Raw genomic sequence first — 15,866 nt, 5'->3', positions numbered from 1 at the left:
CTGTTTGAAAGAGAACGTGTGAGCACATGCACACAGCCCCACAAACCTCTCATGGAAACATCTCTCATTCTCTGCCTGGTGCAAGGAGTGTCTAGAGTAAAGAGAGGAATGCAATGCACACAACAGTCGCAGTGGGGGGGAAATGAGTTGTCCAGCACAAAGGAGGCTTTGGATAAAAGGAGCTTTACTGTTTATGAGTTCATTACCTACCAACTTCACAGCAAACAGAAACAAACACAGCCCCATCCAGGGGGGCAGGCTAAAATAAATCCCCTCCGAAAACACTGCTAAGAAGTTATGAAACCAGCTTGTCTACTGCCCTTTCCGATTTCAAATACCTACATTCCTGGTGTTCAGACATACTCCCACAACTTGTCTTCGCCTCTTCTCCATCAACACACTTCCCACGGTACTACGAAGGGTGATAGTTTTGTTTGTTTGTTGTTGTTGTGTGCCTCCAAGTCATTTCTGATTTATAGAACCGCAAGGAGAACCTATCATAGAGTTTTCTTGCCATGTTCCTTCAGAGTGTTTGCCATTGCCACCCGGAGGCTGAGAGTGTGTCACTTGGCGAAGGTCACCTACTGGGTTCACATGGCACCGCGGGGATTCAAAACCTGGTCTCCAGAATCGTAGTCCAACACTCAAACCACTGCACACCACGTTTAGCCACAAATGACTCACAGGGGTTTTAAGAACATCCCCACATTTTGCCCAGGATCATACCTCTTCGCACCAAATTAAATTCTCCACAAATGATTCACCTGAGGGAGTACTGCTGTGTTAATTCTTTGTTGCCGTTGTGTGCCTTCAAGTTGTTTCTAACTTATGGAGACCCTAAAGCAAACTTATCATAGGGTTTTCTTGGCAAGTTTCTTCAGAGGAGGTTTGCCACTGCCCTCCTCTGAGGCTGAGAGAGTGTGACTTCTTGCCCAGTTAAACTAATGGACTTTGTTGAGTCAGTATTAATGGGTTTACATGGCTAGTCTCCCAGTGTCCTAGTCCAGGGCCCACAATGGTTTTTGCACACTGGTTTTGTATGTTCTTTACATGCGCAAAAATGCAGAATGTGGACAGGAACCAGGCAGAGCCCAATCTGTCTTTGGAGTGCGCTTCAGACATTGATCTACTTGCAATCCAAGCTTGGCTCCAATCCCTGTAATTCCCAGTCAGAACAGGCTGACTATCAATGGCGTTTTCTTTAACACCGACTCAGTGAAGTCCATTAGTTCAACGGTGGTTCTGTGAGACATTGAGCCTTCTTCTCTGTCAGAGAGAGAGAGAGAGCTCTGGAGACACATCAAACTACAAGCACTCAGCCAGGGCGGTTAAAGCGGTCTCAAACCGGATTACTTCTGCAGTGTGTTCTGGAACTAATAAAATGGAGGGGGAGGGGAGGATTTCCACCCCCAAAATAAACCCAAATAAACCTTCTCCGCATCAAAGGAAGGAAGGAAGGAAAGGCAACTGTGGCTTTGGCGCAAGGCTAAGGGCCAACCAAGATTAGGGCTGCAAACTACAAGCCCCAGGACCCCACACAGCACTGGAGAGCCAGGGCGGTTACAAAGCGGTTTCAAAGCGCGTTAAACCCTGCAGTGCGGATGCAGCCCAAAAGTGGAGCGGGGCGTTTGTGGAGGGGACCCCAAGGACCCCGCATTTCTCTTCGAGGGAGGGCTGGTCTTTAGGAGGGAGCCCAGCCCTGGCCACCATTCATTCATTCATTCCCAGGCACTGCAGCCTGGCTAGACTTGCCTTCCGCTCCTCCTCGCGTGGGGACCCGCTTAAGCCATGCTGCTGCACCGCTTTGATTGCGCCCAGTGTCTCTCGCGCGCGCACCTTGGCAGCGATCCTTCCGCCGCCGCCGCCGCCGCCGCCGCCGCCGCCTTTGCTGCTGGACGCGGCCACGAGGGAGGGAGGGAGGGAGGGAGGGAGGGGTGAAGCAGTTCCACTTGACCTGCCTCGCTTCTTAAAGAGGCACGCGCTCCCTCCGTCTGAAGGTCCGCCCCCGCACTGTTGGAACGCCCCCCTCCCAGCTTTGGTTGCGTCCGTTCGATCAGCACCGAACCCCCTCCTCTTTCCCCGAGAAGAAGAAGAGTGGTACGTTCCGAATTTTGAGAGAAGGAAAAAAAACAAAACAACGCCTCGGCTTCTGTGATTGGTGGAGGCGCGAAGGGCGGCAGCCAATAGGAAGCCGTTACAGCCCACTGCAGCAGCAGCAGCAGCAGCAGCAGCAAAAGAGCCCTGTCGTCCGCACTGAAGGAATAACCCGGTTCGAGAACGTTTTAACTGCCATGGCTGTTAACTGCCATGGTTTACAGTTTGGTGAGACTTTTTAAGATGCATCCGCACTGCAGGGATAATCTGGTTTGACACCATTTTTAAAACTGCCATGGCTCAGTGCTGTGGAATTCTGGGAGATTGCCCAAATGTCTCTTCCCCAATCTTGCCTATTTTAAATTGATTTTAAATTGTATTTATAGTGTCGGTATTTTAGTTTTAAAGTGGATATGTAACTTCAGTTATGTATGTGTTATGTATTTATTTATGCATTCTGTTGTAAGCGCCTTGATCCTTCTGGAAAGGCGGGATACAAATAAATCCTAGTAGTAGTATTATTATCTGTAGTTTCATAAGTCATTCAAGGTTCACCACTTTCAGTGCTATGGGATTCTGGGATTTGTAGTTTGTTCGGACATTTAAGATGGATAAATGAACTGGTTTGACCCCACTTTAGCTGCTCAGTGCTGTGGAATTCTGGGATTTGTAAGTCTGGTAAGACATTTGAACTGCATTTGCACTGGAGGAATAATCTGGTTTGACACCACTTTAACTGCCATGGCTCAAATGCTATGGAATTCTGGGATTTGTAGTTTGATGGGACGTTTAAATTGCATCCGCACTGTAGAAACAATCCAGTTTGACGCCATCCCAGAATTCCACAGCACTGAGCCATGGCTGTTAGTGGTTCCAAACCAGGTCATCCCTGCAGTGTTGATGCAGCCTATTAACCTTCTCTGTCAAACCCCCTCTGATGAAACTTGCCAAGAAAAACCCATGATAGGTTCGTCTCAGCTTGGGATTAAACAACTTGAAGGCACGCAACAACAACAACGGGCGTTATCAGACAAGGGAAATTGGAAGTATAATCCAAGGGCAATCTGAACGCAATCATGGGGTTTCACGTTATTGCGTGATAGACCACCACATGCAATTTCGGGCAATGGCACGCTATTTTTGGGCAATGGGAAGCCAGTTTGAACGCAATTCGCTGAACTAGTGAATTCACGTGAATGCACCCCACTTTCTTTTCATTCGAAATTAAGAGGGTTTCCTCCCGTGTGATAAACTCCCACAACAACAACTGACAGCTACAGCACCTCCCCAAAAACAAGGGATGAATGGGGTGTGGTCCCTGGCACACAGGAGCGCACCCCATTCATACAAACGGGACTTGAGGTCCTACATTCTTTGCCTTCTGCAGAGGGTCCAGAATGGATCCCTTACGTACGGCAAGGGTGGCCTGTATTCAGAACCTATTATTATAATGACTGCATGTTCTCAAGGGCACACGCACCACTTTAATCCCTCCGTGCCTAATTTTTTTAATTTTTATTAATTGAATTTGAAATTTTCATTTGAAAAAAAAGAAACAAACCTGGGGCCTCTCCGTTCTCCTCCCACTGAGCTTCACCCCACTCACACTATCTCTTAAAGCATTTTAAAGGTCAGCAAGCAAATGTCATAGCTATAGATTTGTGGGTTTTTCGGGCTATGTGGCCATGTTCTAGAAGAGTTTCTTCCTGACGTTTCGCCAGGAACATGGCCACATAGCCCGAAAAACCCACAAAAAACTATGGATACCAGCCATGAAAGCCTTCGACTTCACAAATGTCATAGCTGTTTCTGGCCAAAGCACAGGTGTTTCAGAAGCATTGGTGTCCCCTTCACCTTAGGGTGTCATCTTGTGCGCTCCGCACCCCTCGCACCGCCTAATGATGCCACAGCCTCCACTAGTACAGTTGTTGACTCCTCAGTCTGAGTTTGGGAAGGGAATGTTCTCTTTCTCTCTCCTTCTCCAGTCTAATGGGACAGAGAAAAAATTTGGAGGAGGTTTTCTCCTTTGAGTTCCAAGAGAGAGGTGAGCCAGAAGCTTTTAGCCAAGCTGAAAGCTCAAGTAGAGATTCCCTGAGAACCTGATGCACAGAGGATGTGCTGTCTATTTTTAGGAGCTGGTTTGCCTGTGCTATGATTTGCATGTGTATTTGTAAATGAAATAGATTTTAAATCTCCAATGTTCTTTCCTACGTAAAGGAAACAGCCCTGCAGCATCATCACTGGACTTACTGCATGGAGAAGGGAGAAACACGTCATGGTAGGAACTTTGCATGGGTTTAATCTGTATCAGTTTGGGAATCAGGGAGTCCCATGTTGTTAAAATTGCAATTCCCAGCATTCCTTGACAGTGGCTGCTCACTGGGGCTGCTGACACTTGCGGTCTAACAGTATCTGAAGGGCTGCATGACTCCCATTATGTGCATATGGCGTTTCTACAGAAGGTCTCTAACTTGTTTCACATTTATTAGTCTCAAAGGTGCTACAAGATCTCTTTGCATACTGATATTGCAGACTATAGGGACAGTGCAGTTTAGTGGTTTCAGCATTGGACCATAATTCTGGAAGACCAGGATCTGAATCCCCACTCAAGCACAAAAACCCTTTGGGTGACCTTGGACAAGTCACACTCTCTCAACTTCAGAGGATGGCAATGGCAAACCCCCTCTGAAGAAACTTGCCAAGAAAACCCTATGATAGGTTCGCCTTAGGGGTGCCGTAATTAAAAAATGACTTGGAGGCACCCTACAACAACAATTCCTGACTAACACAGCTGTGTCTCTGAATTCTATACCACCATTAGTGCAATTTCTATTCTATTAATTCTAATGCTTGGAATAAGACCATGAGAATTGTTGGGTGTGTATTTTATAAGGTGTTAATGGCTCTGGAGGAAGTGTAAATTATTAGTACACAGTGGCGGGTTACAAACCGCCACTTGGGACATCCTCAGGACGTCCCAGTTTAAAAAAGGGGCGCCTCTTCCTGTTACGGACTCTGTCCGTAACAAATGGCAACAGCCGTTCCACACGGCCGCCGCCATCTTGACGTAACGGACGCTGTGCATCCACACGTCGCACGGCGCTAATGACGTCGCGAGTGCGCCATTGGCACCTTGCGGCGTCATGAGCGCAACGCCAGAAGAAGCTCCATTTTGGAGCTTCTTTTTTGCTCCGTAAGGGAGCCGCGCGGTTTGGCTGCGGCAGCTCCCTTACGGAGCAAACAGCAGCGCCGGGAGACAGCCGCAAAGCGGCGGTTTGTAACACCTTCCCGAGACTAATACAGAAGGAAATAAAATGGCACAAAAGAGGGTTATCCAGCCAAAAAAGGGCTTCAGCCTATATAGCAGACAGCAAGAGTTTTGTGAAGCAGTCTAGAATCATAGAATCAGAGTTGGAAGAGACCACAAGGACCATCCAATCCAACTCCCTGCCATGCTGGAAATCACAATCAAAACATCCCTGACAGACAGCCATCCAGCCTCTGTTTAAAGACCTCCAAGGAAAGAGACACCACCACTCTCTGACGGAGTGTGTTCCACATTCAAACAGCTCTTACTGTCAAGAAGTTCCTCCTAATGTTAAATGAAATCTCTTTTCCTGGAGCTTGCATCCATTGTTCCATGTTCTAGTCTCTAGAGCAGCAGAAAACAACTTGCTCCATCCTCAATGTCACACCTCTTCAAATACTTAAAGAGGGCTATCATATCACCTCTTAACTGTCTCTTCTCCAGGCTAAACATACCCAAGTCCCTAAGTCTTTTCTCATACAGCATGGTTTCCAGACCCTTCATCTTTCTGGTTACCCTCCTCTAGACACACTCCAGTTTCTCAATGTCCTTTTTGAATTGTGGTGCCTGACCAAAGCAGAATAGAGTGGCACTATTATTTCCCTTGATCTAGAGACTATACTTCTATTGATGCAGCCTAAAATCGCATTGGCCTTTTTAGCTACCACATCACACTGTTGACTCATGTTCAACTTGTGGTCTACTAGGACTCCTAGATCCTTTTCACACGTAGTCTTGTTAAGCCACGTGTCTCCCATCCTATATCTGTGCATTTCATTTTTCTACCTACGTGCAGTACCTTACAGTTCTTCATGGTGAAATTCATTTTGTAAGCTTTGGCTCAGCTTTCTAATCTATTTTGGCATGCTACCACATTTCAACACTATCTAACCCCCCCATCCCCATCCTCATGAGGGTGCCCTTGACCATCACATTTCCCCTCTGGTTCCACACTGCTGATTCATATGGTTATCTGCACTCCTTGGCTTTTTAGGCAACATCCGTCCTCTTGTAGACCCAGTGTAGCATGGGGAAGAGAGGGAGAGTCCAAATACATGGTGTAGTGGTTTGAGAATCAGAATATGACTCTGGACACTAAGGTCAATTTCTTTCTCAGCCATGAAACTTACCGGGTTACCTTGGGCAAGTCTTTCTCAGCCTCAGAAGAAGGCCATGGCAATCTCTCTCAACAAATCTTTCCAAGAAAATGCCATGACAAGGTAACCTTAGAGTCACTACAATCAGAAATGGCTTGAAAGAACAAGACAACAACAATTTAGAATTCTCAGACAGAGAACTCTAGGGCAGTGGTTCCCAAACTTTGATCCTCCAAATGTTTTGGACTTCAGCTCTCAGAATTCCTGACTGTTGGTTAAGCTGGCTGGGGCTATTGGGAGTTGAAATCCAAATCATCTAGAGGACCAAAGTTTGGGAACCACTGCTCTAGGGCGTCACCAAACAACAAACCCCATGATTCCATATGATGCAACCATCATAGCTCTATAACTGTATGGTGTGAAAAGATCCATAATCAGTTGTTGAATGGTGAGTCACCGCTCATGGGGAATGAATGGGACTAGCAACAATTTTCAGGCCTGAGGTAGCAAAATGCTGGATTGGGTGGGGGAGCAATAGCAAGAAGCTGGAGAAGACAGAATGTTATGTATCAAATGGTTTTCCTTGTGCCCTCTAAGATAGCCAGCCTGACCTCAGATGTGGAAAGTGAAGGACACATAAGAATGGTCAATTTCAGTACACAGATAGCCACATTGTCCTTTGCCTTGAGCAACAAAATATCTCAGACTGGCTTTATTCTTGTTCTGTTCAAGTCGTTTCTGATTTATGGTGAGCCTAAGGCAACCCTATCATGGGGTTTTCTTGGCTGAGAGAATGTGACTTGTCCATAGGGTTGCCATAAGTCAGGACCTCCAAACCAGGACAAATGTAGAACAAATATAAGACAAATTTTTCAAATGTAGGACACATTTTTAAAAAATGGAGGACACGCGAAAAAATTGATGGTTTTTTTTAAAATGTTAATATAAATGCCTGTTTCTTAGGCATGATCAAAATGGAGGACATTTGGGCATTATTTCTAGAAAGATGGCAGAAATGGACTTCCCTTTCTGGCAAAACACCCCCGACCTCCATTCCAAAACACACATGACAGCACATTTGGGCATTTCACATGGCTTTACTGAACATGGCCTCTTGCATCAGAGGCTTATTCCATAACCAAACCCCTTGGGTTTAACACTTAGCATGGTTTAACATGGCTATGCATATTGAACATGTCAAGGTGGTTTCACCCTTCTTGCACCAAGTGTACTTCTCAGAAGTGTGTGTCAAGGGACTTTGGTTTTTCTTCACTGCACATGAGTTTGTAAAAACCACAGCAATTTACATTGACCTTGCCTCAGAACCAAAACCACACAGAAAAGGCACTTTGGAAAGTCACACTCTCTCGGCTTCTGAAACAGTGCATGCATGCCTCTCAAGCTGACCCACTCATATCATCTTCATCATCATCATCACCACTACACTATCACTGTCAAAGTAAGGGAGTAAAAGTACCCCCAAAAAACTCATCTTGAGGCCTCTCTGGCCACTCACTCACCACCTCCTTCCCCTCCTCCTTTTCCTCCCCCTCCTCCTTCACCTCCTCCTTCTCCTTCTCCCCCTCCTCCATTCGCCTGGGGGCTGGGGCGGACGGGGCGGAGGAGGAGGGTGGCAAGCGGTTGCGCGCAAGGCAGGGAGGGTGGCGCATGGCTGCGCACAGGAGGCGAACCGCCTCCAGCTTCGCCTCCTCCACGCGGCCGCGCGGCCTGGGGAAGAGGGGGAGGAGGAGGTGAGTGGCGCGGCCGCGCGGCCTGGGGAAGAGGGGGCGGAGGAGGAGAAGGTGAGTGGCGCGGCTGGGGAAGAGGGGGCGGAGGAGGAGGAGGCAAAGGCGGACGGAACCAGCGGCTCTTGCACGCCATCCTCCCCGCCTCCCCGCGTGGGCGTGCCACCTTCCCCCGCCTCCTCTGCCCCCTCTTCTCCTCCTCCCCATGCGCCCGCGGGCAAGAGGCGCTGGCTCCGTCCGTCTTCGCCTCCTCCATGCGGGCGGGCACGAAGCCTGGGGGCGAGGGGGTGGAGGAGGAGGGTGGTGCGGGCGCACGGGGAGGCGCCTCCTCCACCCCAGGCAGGCCTCGCTGCCTTCCTCTTCCTCCCTGCCTCCCCGAGGAGGAGGAGGAGGAGGGCAGCGAGGCACTGCAGGCCGCAGCAACTCGGCTGCAACCGGGGGGGGTCCCGGTTTTTGGGCTGCACGCGTGCCGGGAGGGGCCCGGGGCCCCCAAAATCGGGAAATTCACGGGTGCAGCCGGGTTATGGCAACCCTACTTGTCCATGGTCACCCAGTGGGTTTCATGGTCAAGCTGGGAATTGAACCCTGGTCTCCAGAGTTGCAGTTCAGCACTCAAACCACTACACCACACTGGCTCTCGGGGTTTATTGTACCATTAATCTGTCATTAACCTTGGAGAAGACTTTTTGAATAATACATTTTTCTAGGCCATGCAGGGGGAAAAAGTCTCTCTCTTAATCGAAGAAAAATATAAAATGTTCAATATGGGGGGGGGGGGAGAGAAATCTGGAAGATGCCTTCCTCCCCCCCTCCCCAGCCTGACAGAACATGTGCATCATTATTTTTTCTTAACTTTTATGCCTGCTCCATATATTAACATAGCCATATGGAAGACACCAGAAAAAAAGCAACAATGAGAACATGGCCATATCGCTTCGTGTCTCTTTATAATCCTTACTTGCCACATAAATTACTTGGATTGCACAAAAAGTCTCCACACATCCCACCAGATGTTCCTTTTAGCTACAGTGGTACAGATATTCTCCACAATGTCAGGACAAAAAAGTCCATGTGTTTTGGTCATTTTTATGTGAAGCAGTTGCTCTCCAGAAGACCTTGCCAGCAGCATCGGAGCACAATTGTTTAATACCGACAATATCTTCAATACCATCTCAGAGCAGTACTAAATTAGCTTAATGCCCTACTACTCCTGTTTAAGTCATTTGTGACCAGACTGCTGCATAATTGTGTAATTAATCCCAGGATTATGGGGGTTAGCATTCAAGTTCTTGACCCCATGCTGCGAAACGCCAGATTGTTTAAAAGACAAACGTCAGTGAATAAGATGGAGATCACATATGGAGGATAGCCCAAATAAAAAATTAATAACATGTGCATCTGCTTCCAAAAGCATTATCTTTCCTGAACCAGAGATGGAGGCTTTGCACTCCCACAATTATGGAAGCAGCCGCTCCCCACCAGTCTCTCATCATTATCATCACCATAAAATGCTAATGAAGACCCAAACCATTCCTGTTAGAGGAATAAAAAATTTAAGTAAATTACAGCCTGAAGCTGACAATTAAACTCACAGCAAGCATCATACTTCAGCCATAGTCCCTGAAGAGGTTGAGATACTCGTGGTTAATCCCATGACAGGATTACTTGCATATAGAAATATGTGTGGATGAGGGAATAGAACAAATTTCTTCTATTTCCCTCCATCCCAAATCAAGAAAAGGGCTCTCCTCATATGTTTCTGTGTTTGTTTCAACTCTAGGTTCTCACTCTTATTTATATCATCATTTTCTTTGATCATCTCTAGACATTAACAGTATATTGTAGTGAAAGACAAACATCAGCTATGATTAAACTGCAGTCAAATATGGCCTCTGTTTTCTATGGAACTATACCACTTAAAGTTGTGCCAAACTGCATTATTTCTTCAATGTAGATACACCCTGAATTTAAAAAGAACCACTCAAGAATGGGAATAAAATGTTGCAGTTGATACTAGGAATTGCCAGAAAATAGACCAGGACAACTAAAACATTATGGGATATTTAGTTGGTGGAAACAGGAAAAATAGCAAAACCACCCCACCACCTTTTAGCAGACATTAATCCTTGTTTGCATTAGGCCAGCCATCAACACAGAACAATACACATGCAAATCACTCCTGCATTCCCAGGCTCACACAGTATATATACACCCAATTTTTCCAGGCAAAGCATTCTCTGAAGATGCCAGCCACAGATGCTGGCGAAACATCAGAAAGAAACTCTACTAGAACATGGCCACATAGCCCGAAAAACCCACAAAAAACTATGGATGCCAGCCATAAAAGCCTTCGACTTTACACACAACCTTCTTATACATAGGCCCTGTCTCAAGGATCCCTAAGACTATGCAAACTAGATTCAAATCCCTGTGTGTGTGTATGTTTATACACCTGTGCACATGCACACCTTCGTTGCCTGTTTATGGTAGCCATTACTCACTTATTAATTCCATAAGGTTTTCTTAGGCAAGGAACACTCAGAGGTGATTTTGCCAATTCCTTTCTCTGAAATGCAGGCTACAGCACCTGGTATTCGTTGGCAGCCTCCATTTAAGTACTAACTAGCTTCCAAGATCATATGGGACCTGACACCTTTAGGGTATTTACTCAACTGTTAAGTTGGTTTTCCTAAGGTTATTATTGGTTAGACATCATGACCAAGCTCAATAAAACCTATCTCAAAGGGCTGTTGAAGAGAAGCACCACTATGTACAACCTTGAGCTCTTTGGAGAAAAAGCAAGATAGACATGTAACTAATATCAGATTATAGTCAGCCCTCCACATTTGTGGCTTTGAATTTTGTGGATTTGATTATTTGTGGTTTTGATTAATACGCTTTATGAATCCTCCAGTGCAATTCTGCTGAAAGCTGACCATAGAATTGTGCTGAAGAATTTATACATTCCTAGAGAAAATACTTCTCTAGGCATCTATAGGTCCTCCAGCATGATTTTGTGATCCACCTCAGGCAGATGCAGACCATTGCACTGGAGGACCTGGAGAGTCCTAGAGAGGTGTTCTCTTAGGTAAAAAGAATAGTGGGGTTTTTTTTTTATTTGCAGTTTTTCCACATTCACAGAGGTCCCTTCACCCCTAATCGCAGCGAATGCAGAGGGACCACTGTAGTTTAACTGAAAGGCCATTTTAGGATGGGATGACCAACTGGACAGACTTTCCCCAGTATATTACTTCCAAGGATGGAATTACCCCATTGGCCCATCAACTAACCTGTTTGTTTATCTTGCTTCTCGATTGGCAACTGGACATGCCATTGATGTTTTAAGAAGCCAAGGTTTTCACAGCTGACTTATTTATTGTGGTACAGGTGAGCCATTATGTACAACTTAACTTGGCTATTTGGTAATTCATTGGAACCCATGGAGTAGTTAATACAATTTTCTGTAACACTTTTGATCATATTCATGCAATTCCACAACGAACCTTAAAGTTTCCAGAGGCCCAGGACAGCAGAGCTTTGCCCGCAACTCTTTATAATGTCACAACAATACAATCATTCAATATGGATGTTCTCAAGTCTGTTGGCAGTGACATCAGCAACTATCCATCAACAACTATGCTATGGCAAATTCAACAGGATGGGCAATGGGTTATTCTTTATAATCTCCCTCAGCCTTGATTCCCTGTATTAAACAACAAAGGTACCAAACTAGGAGAACAAGAATGAAGTTCATAAGAAATTCAGATATCAGAGAAAAATTACTGCTGTCAAATTCTACACACAGAAAATTCATGCTTGTGTCTGCAATAACAAGGACCCTGCTATTTAGGACAAACCCTCTTTTCATCCATCTTAAATGGTCCTCAAAGCTGGTAACCCATAAATACATAACACCATTCATAGTTACCTGCAAATTGTTTAGCACAAATGTCTTGATTTCCTTTTTCAGGGTGGTAATAGTATTGTCTGCGATCCATTATTAGTTTCCCAAATCTATAGTATTTTGCTAGCAGCAAAGGCAGACTAATCCACAGCAAAATCCACAGGTAGTTATCAGATTAAAGTGTATCTAATACTTACTTAGACCATCCACTGTACAATATACCTTGTTTGCAAGGGTTTTTTATTTATTACCCATAAAAAGGCATCCATATAAGTTTATGTTCTTTAAACATACAATATAAGCTATCAAATCAATACAGCTTTTCAATGCTCATATAGGCGGTTTACAGACCGCCCTTTTGGGGCGGCCTGTTCCCGCCCCTTTCCCCGCCGGATCGGAGCCTCAGCTGCCAGTGCTTTTTGCGCATCTGGAACGCACCATAGAGTTGTTTTTAAATTCTCCACATTTAATAATTTGAGTATGAAGAATTAGGACCCATCTTTTCCTTAAGGCCTTTGGCACCACTCCTCTCTTTTTCTTTTGTCAGTAAGACTGTAAGCTCAATGGGACAGCAATTGATTGATTTATTCAGTTTATATCCCACCTTTCTTCTGAAAAGCAACTCAAATACAGCTTACAAAAAAATGTTGGAGAATAACTATGTGTGGTAACCTCGGCTAGACTAGCCAAATATTGGGGGGAAATACCTTTAATAGATTAATGGTTACTTAAATTAGTGGATATATGTGAATTAGCCAAGCTAACATCGTAGTTGAACCACAAGGATGTAAAAACCAAAAAAAACCAAACAAAAAATAATAATAATAACAGGCTCCAGTTTTGGAATTCTGTAAGAGTAAATGGAAAGAATAGAATCATAAGAGTTGGAAGAGACTGCAAGGGCCATCCAGTCCAATCCCCTGTCATAAAATATAGAGAGCATTATTATTATTATTATTATTATTATTATTATTATTATTATTATCATGCTTTATTTATATAATCACGGTGCCGCGTGCCAGGGGTGGAGCTTCCACCCTCCGGGGGCGGGGCTGCCTGCTGGGGGTGGAGCTTCCACCCTCCGGGGGCGGGGCTGCATGCTGGGGACGGAGCTTCCACCCTCCGGGGCGGGACTGTGTGCCGGGGGTGGAGCTTCCACCCTCTGGGGGTGGGGGCTGCGTGCCAGGGGCGGAGCTTCCACCCTCTGGGGGCAGGGCTTTCTCTGCTCCCTTTCCCAACCTCCCGCTGTCTGAGAGACAGCTAGAAGGGGGGGATTGGGAGAGGGGGTGACAGGCGCGCGTCTGCTCCTCCTGCCCTTCCGTGGCCCCCAGCTGCCTCTCAGAGAAGCAGTAAGGGCCCGTGAGAGGCAGGAGCAACAGGCGCGCGGCCCCAGCTCCTGTCCTCGGGGCTTTGCCAGGCCTGAGGTGTCCTCCGAAAGACACCTCAGGGCTGCCAAAGCCCCGCGGGGAGGAGGAGGTGTGTGCCTGCCCTCTCCTCCTTCGCCCCTTCTTTCAGCCGAAAGGGCTCCAAGGGGCCCTTTCAGCCGAAGGGGAAGGCCGAAACCACTCTCACTGTTAAAGCAGACCTTTTAGCATTGAAAGCACTGAAAATACACAGAAATGCACTTTGGAAAGTCACACTGTCTCACCTTCAGAAAGAGTGCATGTCCCACAAACTGACATATCACCATCACTACCACTCTCATTGTAAAAGCACACCTTTCAGCATTGAAAGCACTGAAAATACATAGAAATGCACTTTGGAAAGTCACACTGTCTCACCTTCAGAAAGAGTGCATGTCCCACAAACTGACATATCACCATCACTACCACTCTCATTGTAAAAGCACACCTTTCAGCATTGAAAGCACTGAAAATACACAGAAATGCACTTTGGAAAGTCACACTGTCTCACCTTCAGAAAGACTGCATGTCCCACAAACTGACATATCACCATCACTACCACTCTCCTTGTAAAAGCACACCTTTCAGCATTGAAAGCACTGAAAATACATAGAAATGCACTTTGGAAAGTCACACTGTCTCACCTTCAGAAAGACTACATGTCTTCATCTTCCTCCTCCCTCCCTCCCTCCCTCCTCCTCCTCCTGCTCCTTCCTTCCTTCCTCCTTCTTCCTCCTCTTCTTCATCCTCCCTCCCTCCTCCTCTTGCTCCTTCTCTCCTTCCTTCCTCCTTCTTCCTCCTCTTCTTCATCCTCCCTCCCTCCCTCCTCCTCCTTCCTTCCTCCTCCTTCCTCCTCTTCTTCATCCTCCCTCCCTCCCTCCTCCTCTTGCTCCTTCCTTCCTTCCTCCTTCTTCCTCCTCTTCTTCATCCTCCCTCCCTCCCTCTTCCTCTTGCTCCTTCCTTCCTCCTTCTTCCTCCTCTTCTTCATCCTCCCTCCCTCCCTCCCTCCCTCCTCCTGCTCCTTCCTTCCTCCTTCTTCCTCCTCTTCTTCATCCTTCCTCTTCCCTTCCTCCCTCCTCCTCCTCCATTCCTCCTTCTTCCCCAGCACTTGCCCCCGCCCCCTGGGAGCCCAGAGGCCATCCCAGGGGGCGGGGGGAAGGAGCGCTCGGCGGCCCCAGCGCTTGCCCCCGCCCCCTGGGAGGCCAGAGGCCATCCCAGGGGGTGGGGAAACGGAGCGCTCCGGCGGCCCCAGCGCTTGCCCCCGCCCCCTGGGAGGCCAGAGGCCATCCCAGGGGGCGGGGGGAAGGAGCGCTCCGGCGGCGGCAATCGGCGGCAGGGTTGGCCAGGGGCCGGTCCTACAGTGCTCGCGGGCCGCAGGTTGCCGACCCATGCTCTAAGTCCTAAGGACTGGACGGCAGCTTTGGTGTAGCTTCTGGACTCTTAAGACGCATGCATCATTGAAACAGCATACCTCCAAAGTGACCCGAAGCAGCTTTATTTTGGCCTGTCTGTATGGGCCCATAGCCTTTTCAATAGTCTGAAGCCAAGCCAGACCGCTAGAACTGTTGTAAATGGTTGTACATTCTGATTGTTCTCTTTTCACAATTTTGAATCAAACCTTTATTTCAGTCAATGAATGTATTTTTAGCAGATCTCTGAACAAAACATTATTGCCGTTCAAGTACATTCATGTACATATGCCAGCCATCATCAATTACCACCTACTGGATTTGAAAGCATTGCATTATCTGAGACAGCCTCTTTAAGCGTTTTGTTTCCTTGGAGTAAGATTCCTATAGCTCACTGACATGTATTTTTTTTAACCAGACAAGGTTTTAAAATGGGTTTCTGTTATACGCTCTCCTTTGTTACAAAGCCAGTGACTCATCGCACTCTAATTTGTGTTCAATAACAGGAAGATATTAAGTAATTAAATTGTAGGATCTATACTCCAGATGACATGAAGGAAATCCCTTAACTAAAATTAACTTTTTCAGGCATAAAAACAAGAAGATAGTCTGATACAAAAAAAAGTTGCCATGTAGGACTGACAGCAACTAAAGATACATTACCTTTAATGTTATATACCACAGCAAATATCAGTTAGTACCTTTATCATAATATATGGGTGTGGGGATGAACAAAGGTATATCTGCTGAGATCCCTTTGTTATATAAACAAAGGTACAGAGTCCTATCGTTTTTATCATTTTTAAAAGTGTGGCTAACCTGTATCAGCAGTAGACAACCTGTTGTCTTCCAGGTTTTGCAGTCTATAATTCCTATCAGCATGATACTAGCGAGCGAGAGCCACTTA

At 46.5% G+C, this 15,866-nt stretch overlaps 2 protein-coding genes across 4 annotated transcripts in view; one reads left to right on the top strand and one right to left on the bottom strand.

The window, feature by feature from the left end:
* MICAL3 (microtubule associated monooxygenase, calponin and LIM domain containing 3) overlaps positions 1–15,866 on the bottom strand; it is a 235,761-nt gene that overhangs the window by 209,041 nt on the left and 10,854 nt on the right. The gene's annotated exons all lie outside the window — the stretch shown is intronic.
* PEX26 (peroxisomal biogenesis factor 26) overlaps positions 4,317–15,866 on the top strand; it is a 64,595-nt gene continuing 53,045 nt past the window's right edge. The window contains exon 1 of the mRNA XM_089527731.1: positions 4,317–4,372. Coding sequence (XP_089383857.1) covers positions 4,348–4,372 — 25 coding nt within the window. The 5' untranslated portion in view covers positions 4,317–4,347. The remainder of the gene's footprint in view (positions 4,373–15,866) is intronic.

This window comes from Sceloporus occidentalis, unplaced genomic scaffold, assembly GCF_023333645.1.
Source record: "Sceloporus occidentalis isolate IW3139 unplaced genomic scaffold, rSceOcc1.0.p SCAF_5, whole genome shotgun sequence".
NCBI lineage: Eukaryota > Metazoa > Chordata > Lepidosauria > Squamata > Phrynosomatidae > Sceloporus > Sceloporus occidentalis.
The sequence above is the reverse complement of the archived record's forward strand: the minus strand, read 5'-3'. Positions and strand labels throughout refer to the sequence as shown.